The sequence below is a fragment of the Colobus angolensis genome, unplaced genomic scaffold (genome assembly GCF_000951035.1).
Source record: "Colobus angolensis palliatus isolate OR3802 unplaced genomic scaffold, Cang.pa_1.0 Scaffold162, whole genome shotgun sequence".
Lineage (NCBI taxonomy): Eukaryota > Metazoa > Chordata > Mammalia > Primates > Cercopithecidae > Colobus > Colobus angolensis.
In genome coordinates this window covers 5,861,066-5,880,360 of record NW_012114733.1, presented here as the reverse complement: position 1 = coordinate 5,880,360, position 19,295 = coordinate 5,861,066, and the positions used below count along the sequence as shown (strand labels likewise).

General features: G+C 42.0%; 1 protein-coding gene across 1 annotated transcript in view; it reads left to right on the top strand.

Annotated features, from left to right (window-relative positions):
• Positions 1-19,295, top strand: part of SLC1A1 (solute carrier family 1 (neuronal/epithelial high affinity glutamate transporter, system Xag), member 1) — a 98,185-nt gene that overhangs the window by 55,944 nt on the left and 22,946 nt on the right. Inside the window, exons 3-4 of the mRNA XM_011937346.1 lie at positions 15,562-15,654; positions 17,914-18,028. Of these exons, the coding sequence (XP_011792736.1) occupies positions 15,562-15,654; positions 17,914-18,028 (208 nt within the window). The remainder of the gene's footprint in view (positions 1-15,561; positions 15,655-17,913; positions 18,029-19,295) is intronic.

The following is a 19,295-nucleotide window of genomic DNA, read 5'->3' as shown; positions in this document are numbered from 1 at the left end:
CTCTCCCTCTCTCCTTCTCCTTCTCCCTCTCCACCTCTCTCCACTTGGAATGTCTATATTTGCTTCTGTGGAAATATTTCACTGCTCTCAACATGGCATTGCTTTGTCATACACTGCGCCTATAGCGGCGCTGTTCACCACTGCTCAGATCTTCATTTGACCAGCATATGATGTCTTGGGAGGAAAATGTCATTTTCAAACATAAACAAAACATTATCTGGGGCATGGAAAAAAAAAGCTTATTTGGTCACTGACATGTTAGCTAGTGTCCTCAGGAAAAATATGGTTGTCAATTTTGATCATGTTTTCAGTCATTCACTCATTTATTTCCCAACTGCAGCAGTACTGCCCTCAGCCTCTCAATAGCTGCCTTCAGGGTCTCTCTACTCCTTATCCACTTTCTACTCAAACCCAGAACTTGCTATGTATCTGCCCTACATATTTGCTATGGGGACCAGCAGTCAAATTCTGTGAGAAGGGTTTAAATATGGATGTGCACCACATTTGAAAAGCCCAGTATTTTTAAAACTTGTGACACAGTTGCATTTGGAAATGACTTTTCCCTTATTGATCATTATATTGCAGGGTTCCTTTGAAGAGGAAGCTTCGTTAGGTAGAGAGAGATGAATTTGGTTTACAAAAATGTCATTTGTCTGGGTGTGATAAGTTTCTCTGCATTGCACAGTTTCTTGTACTTAACTCTGGCAATTGGTAAAACGTGGCATGACAGTAGCTGGTGCTGTTAGCTTGAAAATCAAGGTTTTATGTAAACATGCAATTAGAAGTCGTGACATGTCCCCTTCTAGAACATTTTTCTTTACTGCCACTGTAAAGACCTGGGACTGGCCCTGGTAGAGTACTGGACATTGGTCAGGGGAAGAGAGGGTGGGGGTCAGGATCTGCTGCATTCAGGGACTGCATTGCTTGAAGAGCTGTCACATTTGGTCTTTGAATTTCCCAATTGCCAAACTCCAACCAGACTAGAGTCTCTTGGGAACTTTGTCCTTAAATGGTCTTGATGTTCTCAGCTTATGAGAAACCTAAAGAGAACATTTAATTATTTTTATGAATGTATTTAATTATGTGTGAAAATGCCTGGTTCCTTTTAACCCTAGCAGCCTGACTGACACAGCAGCAGACCAATTATTTGTCCCATATAATATTTATTTGTTTAAATTGTCATAAGCATTTAAAATTGGAAAGATTTCACGTAAATATCCAAATTTCTGGCTTTCTCTGAAAAAAAAAGAAGATCTGGGAACACTGGCCCAATATTCCCACCTACCAACAGTGGTCTGAAACCAAGAGACAACTATTTCATTTAGTTGGAGCAAATGCATTTGAGAATGCTATAGTCTTCACAACTCCCTATTGCCCAATACCTTGTCCACTTCACTCTTACGTTACCTGCCTGGCCGCTATAAGCATTGCAGTTATAACCCCTTAGAATCTTCTCCATATCAAAGATTCTTTAAAGAAAATTTTTTTTTAAACATGGGGTCTTCCTATGTTGCCCTGACTGGTCTCGAATTTCTAGGCTCAAGAAATCCGCCCACCTCAACCTCCCAAAGTGCTGGGATTATGGGTGTGAGCCACCACACTCAGCCAAAGATTCCTAATCTTTTCTTGGGCTCCTTTGAGAACACAATGCAAGCTTTGGACTTCAAGAAAAATCTTCACAATTGTACATGTATATACTGTATTTTGCATGCAATTGCACAAGGTGCATAAACTACCTGATGAGCAATACTATTTAACTCATGTATCTATGAGGGGAAGTATAGAAGATTGATCCAAATTATGCAGCAAACCCAAAACTTGAGGTAAAACAGGTTTTAGAAGAAAAGGTAAAAATACATGTATGGATATACTAATTCTGTAATATCAGATGTTTGAAAATACATGCCACTCTTGGCAGTCAATAAGTGAGTTTTGTTTTGGTTTGGTTTGTTTTTTTTTCTGGGAAGTATAACCTTTGGCCAGAAGCCAGAAACAGGTACTTCCTCTAGTGAGATTTTTGCAGTCTGGATGTTTTGTGTGTTAGCTCAGTCTTGCAAATAATCTAGGAAAATAATTTACAACTCAGCATTCCACTGACATAGCCCAGCTACTTTTGAAGCTATAGCATGGGTCAAGTCATTTCTCCACTTTTCCTCCACCAAACCCGCAGCAGCCAGTCAAGAACTAGAGACAGTGAGCAAAACCACCACCCCATCTTTTGATCTGAAGCAATGAAATAGTCAAAGATTCAAGGGATATGAACAAAGCAGGGTGGGGACAATGATGGCATATCCATGTTTTAAATTGTCAGATTAGAGAGGAAAAGCAACAAGACTGGTGTTAGCACAGTTATAGGAAAATAACTTCATTCATACACTTTCAGTTACCTTATAAATTGGAACAAACTTTCTGGAGGACAGTTTGGAGCATGTTCTGATCTCTTCACCCAGTGATTCTGTTTCTCAGAATTGATCATAAAGAAATAATCAGAGATATGTTCAAATTCCTAAGTACAAGGATATTCATGGTAACTTTTTTTGTAATGGTGATAAATTATAAGCAACCTAAATGTATACAAATGTATATTGTATACATATGTATACACAGTATACAAATTTTCATACTAAGCAACTGTTAAAAACTTGTTTTAGAATCATATTTAATTACATCTGAAAACATTCCCAATACAAGAAAGTGGGAAAATAAAATTACACAACAGGATAGTGTATACAATCCAAATTTTATTAAAATGTATATACATTTTTAAAAGTTGTGATCAAAACCAAAAGGTTAACATCCGGAAAGTAAGAAAACATGATCCATCGTGCTTTCTTTACATTTTCAACTGAACATGTGTCTTTGTTTGGTTTGTATTTTTAATAAAAGAGATGGGGATGGATTCTGCCCTGAGCTCCTCCAATTTTGCCTCTGGTCGCTTCTCTGCCCCATCTCTGCTCCCTTCCCCTGCCAGCTCAGTGCCACCTTTACCTGGTACACAGCTCCTTCCTCCAAACTCTGAAGTAGTCCTCAGCCTCCCCCCCCAGAAGATGGCCATGGAAAACACACAGGAAGGGCCATTTCACATGGCAAATGCCCTCATAAATCCAGCAGGCTGGTAGCTTAATGTATACAGTTATTAGGCCAAAGGAGGATGCAGGTGGGAAGCTGGGGAGGGTTGAATGAGTCCCCTAAGGATATGTAAATCAGAAGGAGAAACACAGCTGGAACTCAGACCCAAGATTAATAATCTGTGCTCCTGCAGAAAGGAAACTCTCTTGCCAAATTAACAGGTAGAAAAAAATTCTGCCATCAAAGCCTCTGGTGAGATTTAAAAAAACACTTTATAGCTTTTTTTAAAAACAGGAAGAACTCCTTTTTATGTGATAAGGTTAAGAAGTCATATTTACCAGGGAAATTTGAATACAGACTGGCTACTAGATAGTATCAATAAATTGTTAATGATTTTGTTAGAGATGGTAATGGCATATAGTTGTATAAGAAAATGTCCTTACTTTTTAAATGCATATGGAGTTATGAAATGACATAATGTCTTAAAGTTACTTTAAAACAGAAAAAAAAATGGCACAGTTGATATAAACTCAAGACATTTTCAGAGACAGTCATTGTGGGTACTAATAGAATCCTACCCATAAATTACATTGTGAAGAACACGCTCCTGCCATGCTGAGGAATATCTGCGTTGGGGGTCTGCTAACATTTAGGCTTGTAAGCCGTATTTATGTCAAACCACCAGAGAAATAACAGGAAATAGCTTATGAATATGCCTGAGAATTGTGGCTCTGGAAAAATCCTGGTCCAGGTCTCACTAGCCAGTGAGTTTAAATTCAGATCACATTTTCTTTAATACTTCCCAAAACTAAATTATGATGATTGGAGCCTCCTATGACCGGCACAGGAACAGAACAGCACCTCCAGTCCCACTCCCAGAGGTCCCCTGAGCATCCTTCCTGGATGCTCATTACTTTGCTCACCACCCCTACCTGGGCCAGAAGCACTCCAGTGGGCACAGCTGCGCCTCCTGGTGTCTGCTGTGGCTGCCACTACCCCTGTGACCTAAGGAGTTCCCCTCTTTGCTCCTCCATCCTAAGACAGGAACAGAAGCTTAATTCTCCAAAGTACAGCTAAGACCACACTGCTACTCAGGACATAATCTTTGCTAAAGGTAACCGAAAGCAGATGAAACACCAATGGTGACATCCAGCTGCTCCCTGAAGGGGCTCCCAGGGTCCCTTAACAGGGATGCCCCTCTGCTTAGCTGCTAGCTTGCCTTCAGGAGGCTGGAGTTCATCTCTCCACTAAAGGTGTTCCAAGCTTTCCTGCACCCCAGATCCCAGAACTGACACCAGGTTCTAAGAAGGAAAAATTCCACTAGCACACAGGCCATCCTGTCCTGACCTGGAGTGACCTCTTCCTGGGATGCTTGCCATTGTGGAATATCCACTTCAGAGAAAACCCCCCTCACAGCCACAGGGGGATAGCCTTTCCTCGTGGACCCCATCAGGAGCCTTCAGTAGATTCCATATCATAGTACCTGCTGGGTTATTGCAACCACCCTGCTTGTAGAACTTGGGAGTCTGTCCAGGTCAGGCTGGGCCAAGTCCATGCCAGTTCTTGTGCACATGTCTTCCTCCAGAGCAAACAGAAGCTCATTCTTAACCATTCCTGTGATGTTGCAGCTCTGGATTTCCTATAAACGCCTGCTCAAACAAGGGCACACACAGCTCCTCAAGAAACAGCACCAGTTGCAGCTCAGTGGATGTCAAGCCAAGCAGATATCAAGCCAAGAAAAATCCCTCCTTTCCCTCCTCTCTCCCCCAGGCCACTGAGTGTGAGTCCTAGTACTGATTCTGCTTCCTGAACAAGTCACATTACTAAACACTAGACGTCAGGAGAAAATATTTGTGTTTTGTTTATCAATAACTTTCAGTTTCCACCAGACACTCGTTGGGTGATTGGATTTACAATTGAGGAGCTTCTCCAAGGATAAATTTAACACTCTACCCTTGGAAGATTAAAAAAAAAAAAAAGTTCCAGACTTTTAGATAATTGTTACTCCAGCTTTCACATTAGGATTTCAAAATTTTTAGGGCTTGACCTCAACCATAAGATCAGAGGTTTTCTACTACTTTTTGTTGGGAGAGGGTGGGAAGACAGGGTCTCATTCTGTGGCCCAGGCTGTAATGCAGTGGTACTATTATAGTTCACTGCAGCCTTGAACTCCTGGACTCAAGCCATCCTTCCACCTAAGTCTTCCTAGTGGCTGGGACTACAGGTGGTGCACACCACCATGCCTGACTAATTCTTACTTTTGTAGCAATAGGGTCTTGATATATTGCCGGGGCTGGTCTGAAACCCCTGGCCTCAAGTGATCCTCCCACCTCAGCTTCCCAAACTGCTGTGATTACAGGAATGAGCCACCACACCTGCCCTGCTTTTTAACCAAGTAAAAAAGTTTAAAGCCTTATAAAACCTTAGGTATATTCGGTATTTATTAAACAACAGCCAGATGTAGAATACATATGTGAGTTGGTTGCCTTTTGAGCAAGGTTTTTCTATAAAGGGCCCAATAGTAAATGTTCTAGGTTTTACAGGCCCTGTGTATTTTGCCCAACTACCCAACTCTGTTTGTCCTGGGAGAGTAGCCACGGACAGTATGTAAATGATTGAGGGTGACTGTGTGCCAGCAAAACATTCGTTTACAAAAACAGGAGGCCAGCCAGGAGCTGACCCCTGCCCAGCGAGATTCTGACACTCCAGATACAATCTAGTTGAGGTTGAATCCACGTAATAAAATAAACTACCACATCTGGCAATGAGTATGAATGCACTGAAGAGACTGAAGAATAGAGGATGAGCAGAATAAAGTGCAGTTGGTGACAGTCTTAGAACACCTTATTTGTAAACTCAGGCTTTACAGCAGATGACACACTTAAATATTTGGGGCTGAGGAAGGCTTTTTTTTAAAGGCTATGTATTCATTTACTCGGAGGCAGCTGTGTATCTGGAAACAATCCCACATCCTCCTATGAAAAGAACCATGCCACGTGCCTCCCTGAGACAAGGTTCAGTTTTATTCAGCTAACATTTGTTAACTCCAGCTGCATGAAAACAGACTAACAGAAAACCACGTATAAGAGGGTGAGGACCTACCACTCACATGGTCACAGAGCTGAGGTCATCTGATAGTCAGGTCCAGGAGTCCCTCGTTAGCAAAAATTGTAAGACTTGAAGACGCACATCACTTTGTTGTACGACTTGCTAGTAAATATAAGCTACTGTTCATAAACGTAGGTGGCTAAGAGCATTTAATGTCAATTTTAGCTATGGGGGAGGAGTATGCATTCTTTTCTTGAAACATTGGTGGTCCGTTACACAGTTTAGTTTCTATGAAACTTGCCATTCAAGGTGGTTTATAAACTTAAAACTCCAGGCACGAAGACAAGTTTCTTGCCTAAGACTGTACAGTCTGAGAGTGAACTTCTTGCCTCATTTGCAACATCTGGAACAAATGGGCTCTTCCTGCACTTTAAGTGCTCCTTTCCCTAAGATTATCAAGACATTTGTGTTGAGTTAAAATACAGCTATTGAAGCCAAAGGACTTATTGCATCAATTTGATCTGTGTAATGCCTGGCCTCCAAAGACAAAACAACCACATAGTGTATAAGGAAGACTTCCCATAATGAACATGTCATTTGCAAGTAATAAAATGAATAGTGGCAAGAGATAAATATGCCCTGCTTTAGTCTTTCCCTGAGACTGAAGCCCAGAGAATCAACAATGCATGAGCCTTCTTTCTGACTAAACAGGTACTAGACTTGTTCATAGCTCTGTTCAGCTGTAAGATAACCTGATTTTATTATTTAAAAAGGGATTCTAAGGACCTTCTATATACTGGATGCATGGACCTGGGAGACCATTCATTCATTTATTTATTCATTCATTCCATCTTTAATGAGCCAGGCTCTGCTAGACACACAAGGTGTAAAATTAAGTCTTATCTCAGCAAGAAAGAGTACATTTCAATGCTGTGTGATAAGCACTTTCTGGGAATGAGGACAGTGCAGGGGACATTAGAAGGAGCCATTTTGAAGGAAGCATAGAAATCAAGTGAACGGAAGAGGGTGGGTATTCCAGGCAGAAGAAAATAGCATCTTTGTCCTCCCAAAATAGCATCTTGGGAGGACAGTGAGACTTGAAGTGGAATGCTGGAAATGTGGGGAAGAGGAATGGGAGGGAAGGGGTGAGCACAAGGGTTTATTGGCCTTGTGTGCCTTGCCAAGGGGACTGAACTTGCGCCTGTAGGTGAGGGAAGCAATTCTAGCAGTGACTCCCACCTGTGCCATTCTCTACAGAGGGACACCTGAACAAGTATCTATCCTAGAGGGGCAGGAGAGTCTAGTGGTTAAGAGCACAGACAGGAGCCACACTGCCTGGGTTTGAATCCTGGTTCTGCCACGGATTAGCTGTGAAACCTTGGATTTTACCTAACTTGTCCTCGGCTTTAAAATATGGACAATAATAATGTTTCATAGCACATCTAGAATGCTATACATTTTTTTTACTTACTCTTTTTTGTCTGAGACCTTTAGAAGTTCCTACAAAGTACCTGAACTGGCAGCAGAATCTACAGGGCCAATATTAGAATTGAGCTACGCAGATATGAACACACTGAATGCATTCATTCTGGAAATGAGAACAATATAAAAAGACTTGCTCTGCCATCAGTTTGTAGAGTTCACCAGCATGTAACAAGCTTTTGCCTAGAAGTCTGAGATACCAATTTTATGGAGAAAGAGAAGCAAAGAGACAGCTCAGTCATATTTAGGTTGTGGCAAAAACCCGGAAAAGTCTCACCGAGCCATTTGCTAGCTGCTGCTGTCAGAGCATTCATATGGACTTTGGAAAAGAACAGCTGAGTTCCTCAGATTCTTTGGGGTGTGTTTAATGCTTTTACTGGACAATAAGTTCAGGGAGTCAAAAAGTTCATGGAGTCTTCTGAAAAACTGGTCCTAACTACAAATACCACCATGTTCCATAGTAATGGAAACAATGCTAAAACAGCTCCTTGACTGCTAAAACCAGGACACAGCCCACCACTTCTTTTTTTTTTTTTTTTTTTTAGACAGAGTCTCACTCTGTTGCCCAGGCTGGAGTGCAGTGGTACGATCTCAGCTCACTTGCAACCTCCACCTTCTGGGTTCAAGAGATTCTCCTGCCTCAGCCTCCCAAGTAGCTGGGACTATAGGTGTGTGCCACCACCCCCGGCTAATTTTTGTATTTTTAGTAGAGAAGAGGTTTCACCAGGTTGGCCAGGCTGGTCTTGAACTCCTGACCTCCTGATCCACTTGCCTCAGCCTCCCAAAGTGTTGGGATTACAGGCGTGAACCACTGCGCCTGGAGAGCCCACTGCTTTTTGATGCATGTTTTGAACTTCAAATGTGGACCAGCTGACAGAGGCTTCAAGTGGACCTTTAGCTGATGTTGCTTAAGGACTAGTTTATTTTGTTAACATCACCAAATAGCCTAGAGTGGAGATATTACCTATTTTAAGAGAGTTCTTAATGTCTCTGAGAAAAGTAGATGTGATAGGTGACGCATGCATGGAAAGATTTTGCACGCTCCCCTTTGCCTCTTCCTTTCCCTTTGAACATCCAGGGAGTACTAATCAAGGCTGCAGAGATTTCCCTATGCCCTGGATTAACAAAGTAAGATCATATCCTGCTTTGTTTTCCCTGGGGAATAAAAGAAACATTTTGGAATTTAAAAATTGTGAACCTGTTTATTTAATCCTCATAGCAGCCCTATGAAGTCGTCAAGTAGGTGGGACCTTAACTCCATCTTTAGAGATAAGGAAACAGGAGGTTGAAGACAGATTAAACCACTTTTTCAAGATCACACAGATCATAAGGGCAGCAGCTGGAATTGGCAAGTTTTGTTCTGGCAGCACTCTGCTGCCAAGGGGCCAGAGCCTGGGAGAGGGATCTAGGGCAGGCAGCCATACTTAAATGACTGTTATTCATTCAATCAGCATGTTTATTGAGCATCTCCTATGTGCTGGGCACTGAGTATACATTCATGAACAAGCAGATATCTAGGTCTCCTGCCTTCACGGAGCTTAAAACCTAGCAAGAAAGAGATGTAAAATAATGAACCAATGATAAAAATTGTTGAGATGTGATATGCACAGGATACCAAGCAAGGAAATCAGGACACCCTGGTTTAGGCTGGATAATCAGGGAAGGATTCTGAGGAAAGAACTTAAAAGCCAGATGAAGAGTGAGGAAGAGCACTCCAGGCAGAGGGAAGAGCCTGTGCAAAGGCCTTGGGGGTGGGAAGGAGCTTGGTCTGATCCAGAAGAGGCTGAAGGAGAGGATGAGACAGGAAGATGGCACAAGGCGGGGCTGGAGAAGCAGGCAGGTGTCTCCCCTGCAAGGCCTGTTGGCCAAGGTAAGTATTTTTTCTTTTTATCTTCAGTGCCATTGAAGGGTTATCCTGATGTATAAAATGACCTGATTTATGTCTTTAAAAGATCTCTTTAGTGACCGTGTAGTGAAGGAATGAATGAGGGAGGGAATGAATCAGTTAATGCTTGTTGAATGCCTTCCATTTGCTCAGTGAGGTGCATCATCTTTATCATTTATTCAGTAACCATGGAGGCTATTTACTAAGAACACACTGTGTCCTGAGCATTGTATTAGGCCTGTTATACATTGTTTCTAATCCTCACAACAGCTATGCAAGCTGAAGTTGGTTGTTCACTTTGCTCCTCACAATTAACCTAAAGGCGATAGAGGTATTTCAGATCCTCCAATTTATAGATGGAGAAGCTGAGTCTGGGAGGAGGCTGGGATTTGAGCCCAGTCTATCCCACCAAAGCCCATGCCTTCTCTCCGCACAGGTGGCCTCTCTGTTGGTGACAGAGACAGAAGTCATCCACATGGCGAGTTTTAACTCCTATGCAACAGTGAGTTTCTTGGATGTGGTGTTCCCTTATAATGGCGTAACACCGCCAAATGCCAGACCTAAAAGAACTTCCAATAAGGGATTGAATTTTGATACCTTAACAGCAATGTGGAGAGATTGTCACGAAAGCTTTGTTCTCAGTGGGTGGTTGCTTAATCAGAGAGCTCTAGGAGGAGTCTTTTGCCCTCGGATGTTTATTTTTAAAACAGGCTATTGTTTAGTCAGGCAACTGCTTCCTTTGGAGTGTTTTTGTAAAAAGTTCAGATGATTACTGCTTTGGCTGGGAGCCAACACCCTTGCTCATCAGAGCCTTCTCCTGAGGTGAAAAAAGCAAATAAATGCCTTTTCCTAAAATAAAGAACTAGCAGGTGCCCCTGACTTCCAAGGACAACTGGGGATTTTATCCCTGTTTCTAGGCCACAGCCCAGCCTCAAAACTGTCCCAGGTTCTAATGGACAACTCTGGGCTCACAAGGAACTGGAATCGTGCTCTTTTTCTGCCCAGTTCAGGTGCCACCTGTTCCATCAGGCCTCTCCTGGTCATCTCAATCTGGTGACAGCTCAGGCTCCTTTGAAAACCCACAGTACCTAGTCTCTGCACCAGGGCTTCACAAAACATCTAGTTTTTCAACTGGATGGAGCAAATCCAGTTGTTAAAATTTCTGATCTGTTACAGATCAATAACCTTCATAAACCATAGTTAGAGCAAATTACTAGAAAAATTATATTAAAAATAGACATATGAAATACTAGCCCTATTTTTTTTTTTTTTTTTTGGAGGGGGTGAGGATGGAATTTCACTCTTGTTGCCCAGGCTGGAGTGCAGTGGCATGATATGGGCTCAATGCAACCTGCACCTCCCAGGTTCAAGAGATTCTCCTGCCTCAGCCTCCTGAGTAGCTGGGATTACAGGTGCGCGCCACCACGCCCAGCAAATTTGTGTGTGTGTGTGTGTGTGTTTTAAGTAGAGATGCGGTTTCACCATGTTGGCCAAGTTGGTCTCAAACTCCTGACCTCAGGTGATCCACCTGCCTGGGACTCCCAAAGTGCTGGGATTACAGGCGTGAGCCACTATGCCCAGCCCCTATTTTTTATTATTACATTCAACAGAAATAAAGTTACTGTCCAATTACTATAAACATTTTAAATCCTCACTGCTGATTTCTGTGCAGATGCCATCACACCTGCTTGGTTCCCTCTCATTTATCACCTCCTATAGGACAGCTTTCAGCTCCCAGGTGAAACGAGTTCTGATAGTGAACTGTAAAACGAAGGGGTCCTTTAGACCTCGCCAGCCACCAAAGATGGCCTGAGAGCAAGAAACACAGGTGGCCATTGAGAGTAAAAACTCAGAAATAAAGTGCAAATGAGGTTTTACTTGTCTGGGACTAAGGTGGGCCTGCTCTCTGATATCCCGCCAGTAAGAGTCTAGTGCCTGGATTCTCATTCTCACAGTCAACATTCATTGAGCTAGACCACAAGTTCTCACCAAGACAATATTGTCCCCAAAGCAGCAAAAGCTGTTTTTATTTGGTGGTGGTGAGTTGGGGGAGAAAATCTTACTTGTTTTATGTAAAAAAAACACATGTATCATTTATTATATAACCAGATATACAGTTTGTGGTTTTCGAATTTCACAGGGGTGGTGATTAGGAAAAAGGCTTTGGGGGGTGGGTTTGCACAATAGCAACAACAAAACAAGGTTGAAAAAGACTGAGATGTTACATATGTTCCCCTGTGGAGTCTTTTATGGCGAAAAGTGTTCTCGTTGGCTGCTCTGGGAACCAAACTAAAACACCATGTATAAGTGGTTTCTAAGGAGACTACCTGCTGAGTTCCAAGTTTCAAACCCACAAGTGGATCTTTGAAATAGGGTCATTTTTAAGGAGAGGATTACTTGTAAACTATGCAGCTCTTTCTGTCCTGTAGAAAGCTTCAAGTACAAACATTCTTAGAGCACCTTATTTAAGGCACCGGGGGCCCAGTGAAGAATAAGCTTCAGGCCTTAGAGCAATACAGTCAGTGCACTGATGGAACTACATGCCAGGAGATTTGGGCTTAGCATCTTCCTTTCCCCTGCCCGTGCTTGCAAGGCAAAGAACTTTTCCTGAATTTGATAATAGAGTTAAGCTGTAGTTTGTTCATTCAACATTGTTGAGCACACACTAAATGCTAAACACTGGTAGGGTCTAGAGACATTGGGCTGTCTAATAGGATAGCCATTAGCCACGTGTGGCTACTTAAATTGAGATTAATTAAAATTGGCTAGGTGTGGTGGCTCACACCTATAATCCTAGCAATTTGGGAGGCCAAGGTGGGAGGATCATTTGAGTTCAGGAGTTCAAGACCAGCCTGGGCAACATAGTGAGACCTCATCTTTAAAATTTAAAAAAAAAAAATTAATTAATATATATTAACTAAAATGAAAACTCAGTTCGTCAGTCACACTAGCCACTTTCCAAGTGCTTGCTAACCATGTGCACTTTGTGGCTACTGCAGGGGACAGCACAAAAACAGAACCTTTCTGTCAGGAAGCTCTACTGGGCAGCGCTAGTCTAGAATTTTGTCGCACATGGATAGAGTCAATATGGAATAGTGGTTAAGAATATGGCCTTTGAGGTAAAATGTAGATTGGGATCCCAGCTCTACCACTCACCTTACCAGCTTTATGATTATATGGTACTTAGCCTTTCTGAGCTACAGTTTTGTCCTCTGTAAAATGGGCGTAATAATGCCTGCCTCCCTGGGTTATAATGAGAATTAAAGATGATGCATTAATATGCAGTCACTATAGTGTTTATTGTCATTATCATTATTTGTATTATAATTATCATCCTCATCATTATTGATATTAGTGGCAGGTGGGGTGTTTACAACCATCCAGACAGACATTTTATGGTCATTAAGTTCTGTAATGTTCCTATTTACAGAGGTTTTCAAAGATTAGGCTGTTTCCCTGTATCTGTTCTCTCCCTCTATAGTGGTCACCACTCTTATCCCCAACAATGCATTATAAATCATGCAAAAGCCTGGACTTGGGAGCCAGCTCTGCCCCCATATTGATGACTAGAGAGGTAGAGGGTAACTATACAGTGGTAACTGTACAGAGGTAGAGGTAACTATACAGTGCAGAGAAGTATAATTGTTGATTTGAGTAAATATCTGATATATCCGGGAAAACGGTAGGATGGAGGTAGATTAGAGGAATGGAAAACAAAGGACCATGCGAAAGTTACTGCAAGATAATTGCTGTGCTCCAGGACAGAGGGGAAGTTGGATGTCTACTTGGGGATGTATTTGTTTAAGATATTTTCACCAAGATCTCATTATTATCAAGCCTTTTATTGCCAGCTGAGTCCTGGAGTACAAGCAGAGGCACCAGCCCATGGCCAAATCATTAAGACAAATTAAGACATATTAACATATGCTGGAAACAATTACCCACATAGATTTAATTTGTTTCACTGCTGGAAGAAAATCCTGAAAGGGCACCAAACACATCTCCTAGAACAGTTCTGTAACCGCTCTGTGACTCTCACTTGTCAGCACTTCAGGGGCTGGAGTCTGCTTAAATTAGACATCTACCAAAGAAGGACAATATATCTGAAAATAGATCCCATATTAGGGCTACAGATGAGTTACTTGGAGTCTGTTAAGGTGGTGATTCTTTTTGTTTCTTTTTAACCTATGATTTTTGTTAGAAATAATTATTATAGTTATCAAAACAATACACTGAGATCTAAAATGAAATAGGCACATGTTTTATAATCATATAATATACTTAGCAAGCTTACAAAGTTGCATTATGATTTGCTCTTTAAGAGACCTAAACTAAACATGAGATAGTGAATTTGTTTCTGAATTTTGGCCTTCAATCTCTCTTGACTTTTTTGTTGTTGCTTGCCTAATTGTTACCTTTCGTTGTCTTACTGTGAGGAAAAGACTCTTCAACACAGCAAACTGCATTTTTCTCAAATCAAATAGAATCTATCATAAAAATTATTCTAGAATGTGACTATTGCAGTATGCCCATTATATGGCAATTGCACAATCTTTTCCCAGAGGTTGATGAATGGCCCCTTAACAACATTCTGGGGTAGCTACTACAGAGGCCAGAGCACCTTCTCTCAAAATACTAACTTCCAAAGGAGCAATCAACAGCCAGAGAAATGGTGTGTTTAGAGTGAGAAATGACTTGTTCTGTCATCATAATGGTGATCACTTCCTTGCAGATTTTTCCTGTACATCAAATATGTATGATTATATATGAGAAGCATAATCCCCCAGTCACTTAAAAAAAATGGATAGGCCTTTTAGTGTGGGAAATGAACATAAAAGTTACCTATGCATGCTGATAGCCATACAGGTTTACTGCCTTTCCCTTGGGGTTGCCTTGTGACAACCTCTTCCTTTTTCCTGCTACCCTGTACCTTAGGCTTTGCAAATGGTTATGGGACAACTCATGAGTGCTGAATATGCAAAATCATTTTCTATAATGATCCTTTGACTCAAAATATGACCCTCATTTTGGAAATCAGGCTGGGTAGTGTCTGAAACCTCCAGTGACAGCTTGCTGAAAGATGATTCAGTTGTTTCTCAACTTGGCCCATTTCCCACATCCAAGTCCAATTGGAGAACGGCTTTTGACTCCATTTACATGAGCATCTTTGACAGAGAGCAAGGGTTTCTGGCAAGGAGGGATATATTACTTTTATAATTGTATATAAACATTATTTTTTCCAGTTGAGCCTAAGCTTCCTGGAAAGGGCAGAAAGGAAAACTATCATGAGTTACGTGATTTCTCAAGTGTTAAAAAAAAAAAAAAAAAAAACTATCTCAGGCCAGGCATGATGACTCACACCTGAAATCCCAGCACTTTGGGAGGCCAAGGTGGCAGATCACCTGAGGTCGGGAGTTTGAGACAAGCCTGGCCAACATGGTGAAACCTCATCTCTACTAACAATACCAAAATTAGCTGGGCATGGTGGTGTGCACCTGTAATCCCAGCTACTCGGGAAGCTGAGGCAGGAGACTCGCTTGAACCCGGGAGGCGGAGGTTGTAGTGAGCTGAGATCACACCACTGCACTCCAGCCTGGGTGACAGAGTAAGACTCTGTCTCAAAACAAACAAATAAACAACAACAACAACAACAAAACTATCTCAGTTCTTCGAGATAGTTTTCTTCGAGATAAACTTTTCCTAGATAACTGAATTCCAAAGGAGGTTTATCATAAGGGATGTTGAATGATATAATACAAATCTTGGTAAAGTTCTTACTGCAAATGTGGTAGGGGGACTCGTTATGATCATTTTCTGACCAACTCCAAGAAGATCTGAAGGCAGGGCACTCCTGGAGGTCAAGGCTATGGGAAGCTGCCTGCAGGGCACCTGACTGGGCTTCCCTCTCTTACATCTGTTTGGAATTTTGAAGTGTTGCTTTTGCCCATTGCATGTTATTGCCCATTGTCTGTAGATGAGAACACCTCTCATCTCTTTATTTCACACCTTGAGGATTAAATCGTGGGTCCTGGAAACTTTTAAAATTAATGTAATTTGATTTTTGTCTCCCCTTTCAGGTGTTGCTGCACTGGATTCCAACGTATCTGGAAAAATTGGTCTACGCGCTGTCGTGTATTATTTCTGTACCACTCTCATTGCTGTTATTCTAGGTAATATTTATTTCTGAATCCTTATTCCTCTATGTAATGGTAATTTTTTTTCATTCAAAAAGTAGTTGGCGGCCAGACGCGGTGGCTCAGGCCTGTAATCCCAGCACTCTGGGAGGCTGAGGTGAGCAGATCCCTTGAGGTCAGGGGTTTGAAACCAGCCTGGCCAACATGAAAACCTGTTTCTACTAAAAGTACAAAAATATTAGCTGGGCATGGTAACGTGCGCCTGTAGTCCTAGCTACTCGGGAGGCTGAGGCAGGAGAATCACTTGAACCCGGCAGACAGACTTCAAAGGGAAAACTTTATGGTACTTTGACAATACTACTTTCTGATTAAAAAAAAAATTGTGTGTTAAGAAAAGCTCAACTACTTTTTAAAAAATATATATTTTTTTAATTAAAAAGAGATGTGGGGAGTCTTGCTATGTTGCCCAGGCTGGTCTTGAACTCTTGGGCTCAAGGGATCTGCCTGCCTCAGCCTCCCAAAGTGCTGAGATTACAGGCATGAGCCACCGTGCCTGGCCCTAACTACTTTTTTTTTTTTCGAGAAGGAGTCTCACTCTTATCACCCAGGCTGGAGTGCAGTGGCATGATCTCGGCTCACTGCAACCTCTGCCTCCTGGGTTCAAACGATTCTCCTGCCTCAGCCTCTTGAGTAGCTAGGATTACAGGTGCACACCACCATGGCCAGCTAATTTTTGTATTTTTTTAGTAGAGACAGGGTTTCGCCATGTTGGCCAGGCTGGTCTCAAACTCCTGACCTCGGGTGATCCACCTGCCTTGGCCTCCCAAAGTGTTGGGATTACAGGCGTGAGCCACCGCGCCCAGCCACTTACATAATTCTTGAAGTGGATAATTGGTCTATAATAGTGAAGTTGAGTATAATTATAAAATATTTTCAGAAATATAGCATTTTAGTGCATTTCACATAGTAACAAGAGCTAACAGCTATCCTTGTTAACCTATCCTTGTTAAGGATAAATCCCACTTGTAGGAGGGAGAAAATTCTAATAAGGGAGTAGCTGCTCTTATACCTTTAGCATGATTTTTTGAAGAATGCTTGGTCTTTGTAACCCTGAGTGACATTTTAAGAAGAATGTCCAGAGGGGGAAGACAGAAAGAGTATGTACTCAGATGTGGCAGCAGCTCGGCCCTTGTAGCCCTGCTTCAATGAGCTGATAAGAAGAGGTGGGATGTGGTGAGGCTTTAATGGTATTAGGCCAAGGGACCCAGGAGGGCCTGAACTCTGCCATGAAACAAAACCACATCATCTCATGAGTTTCCTGAGGAAGACAGACACAGAGAAAAAATAGCAATGAGAAGCAAGATCCTGCTCTCTTATTAGCTGGAGGCATATAGCCCTTCTACAACCCTGAGAGAGGAAAAGAGTGGGCCATGCCCACTCATGGCCCCTTATTGCCCAGCAACTCCTCCCACTAGCAAAACGGACCCATTCAGCATACCAGAGCCCTACCCCTTGGATTACCATTGCCTCCTCTTGAGGGAGGAGCAATAAAGAGCATGAGGACCTTTTTCTTCTTCACTTCCCTCCAGTCAAACACCCTCCAATCTCTTGGTCTCTTCTACAGCCTCCCACCTTGGCTTGGACACTCAAGTGACAGGAACTCATTACTTACCAAGGCCACAATGGTGATGTCAGATGCTCTGCCATGTAGACAGTTCTTCCTTACAGAGAGATGAACCTTCTCTCCTTATAACTCCCATCTATTTGTCCTCATTCCACCCCTGGAATAGCATTTTCCCACATGACTGCTTTCGAGATACTTGAAGACCTATGGTGTGGAAGAAAGGCAAGGCTGGTTTTGTATTATCAGGAGGATAACCAGCATTGTGGGTAAAAGTTGCAGAAAGACATCAGATGCATTCTCTGGGCTGGAAAATGGATCATCCTTACCCTAACACCTTCCTAGGCTGATCTCATAAGTTCAAGAAAAAGAATATTCTCATCAGCAGGTGTTTCCAGAAGCAATTCTGGGATGCAGCCCCTTCATTTTAAACACACATGCACACACACACATGCACGCAAGCACACGGAGTTCTTTCTGCTTACTCATTTAAATGGAAGAGTAATTAAAGTGGTTGCTGAGGTTCCAGAGGAGGCTCAGCATTTTGGCTGGACCTCAGCATCCTCCCCATCACACTATTGCCTGGTATAACCATGCCCACTGTTCAAGGTGCTAGCTGTGCCAGGTGCCCTGGAAGGTTCCTAATGCTTTGTGGACACTGTCCTTGGCCACAGGTATTGTGCTGGTGGTGAGCATCAAGCCTGGTGTCACCCAGAAAGTGGCTGAAATCGACAGGACAGGCAGCACCCCTGAAGTCAGTACGGTGGATGCCATGTTAGATCTCATCAGGTGAGTGTCTTGCCACAAGGTAGCTTCAAGGACATGCGACCCTATAGTAGTACAAGGCCTTGTACATAGTTTAATATTCTGCTGTTACTCTATTGAAATTTTTAATAACTTTTGAATTATTGTGCACTTTCATTTTGCTCAGGAACCCACAAATTACACAGCCAGTACTGCTTGCCAAGTCTTGGTTCCAAGAGGGAAGAGAAGAAACAGGCTTCTGAGTCAGGATTTAGGATGAACAGAAGTGCAGATACATGTTCCAGAGAGATGCTGGGATGGATTGGTAGTCAGTTCTGAAGCACACTTAGAAAAATACATGTTTTAATTGTACAGGAGAAACTCTCTTATTGAAAGCAACCAGAGCTGTAAATAGGTCAGTCAATAAAAAATACCAATTAAAGCAGAGACTCGTAAAAAAAGACATAACATACACATTACATATTTTGTTTTCACTTAACACTTAGTGCATTTGTTCATCAATTGTTTGACATAAAGTCAAGGTCTTTTCTTCAAGTTTGTTAGCTCATGGTAATTTCTTAAAGTTTCTGTTGCATATACAGCCCTTATAAATGTATCATCTGCAATTTCCAGATAAAGTTTCTGTACAACAGAGCACCAAAACCTTTAGACATTGCAAAGAAAGCTGAGTGTAAATCTTTCCAGTTTTTCTTTTTAATTTCAGTGATCTTCCCATACCTAATCTAACCATAAAAATCTTAGTCACTGGCCTTTATTGAGTTTCCATGCATGTGGCTTAGATTTTATAGAAACCATATCTTCCTTTTTATGCTCCTATTTCACTGGTTTACATAATATGAAATTCAGTAATTATGATGATATTTGCAACTGGTATAAAGAATTTGGGAACAAATACAATGAACCCATGGTAAGTGTATTAGTCCATTTTCACACTGCTATGAAGAACTACCTGGGACTGGGTAATTTATAATGGAAAGAGGTTTAATTGACTCACAGTTCCACATGGCTGGGGAGGCCTCAAGAAACTTAAAATCATGGCAAAGGCAGGGAAGCAAGGCACGTCTTACATGGCTGCAGGAGAGAGAACAAGGCCGAAGGGAGAAGTGCCATACACTTTCAAACAACTAAATCTTGTGAGAACTCACTCATGATCACAGGAATAGCATGGGAGAAACCACCCACCATGATCCAATCACCTCCCATGAGGCCCCTCCCCTGACATGTGGGGATTACAATTTGACATGAGATTTGGGTGGGGACACAGAGCCAAACCATATCAGTAAGCATACAA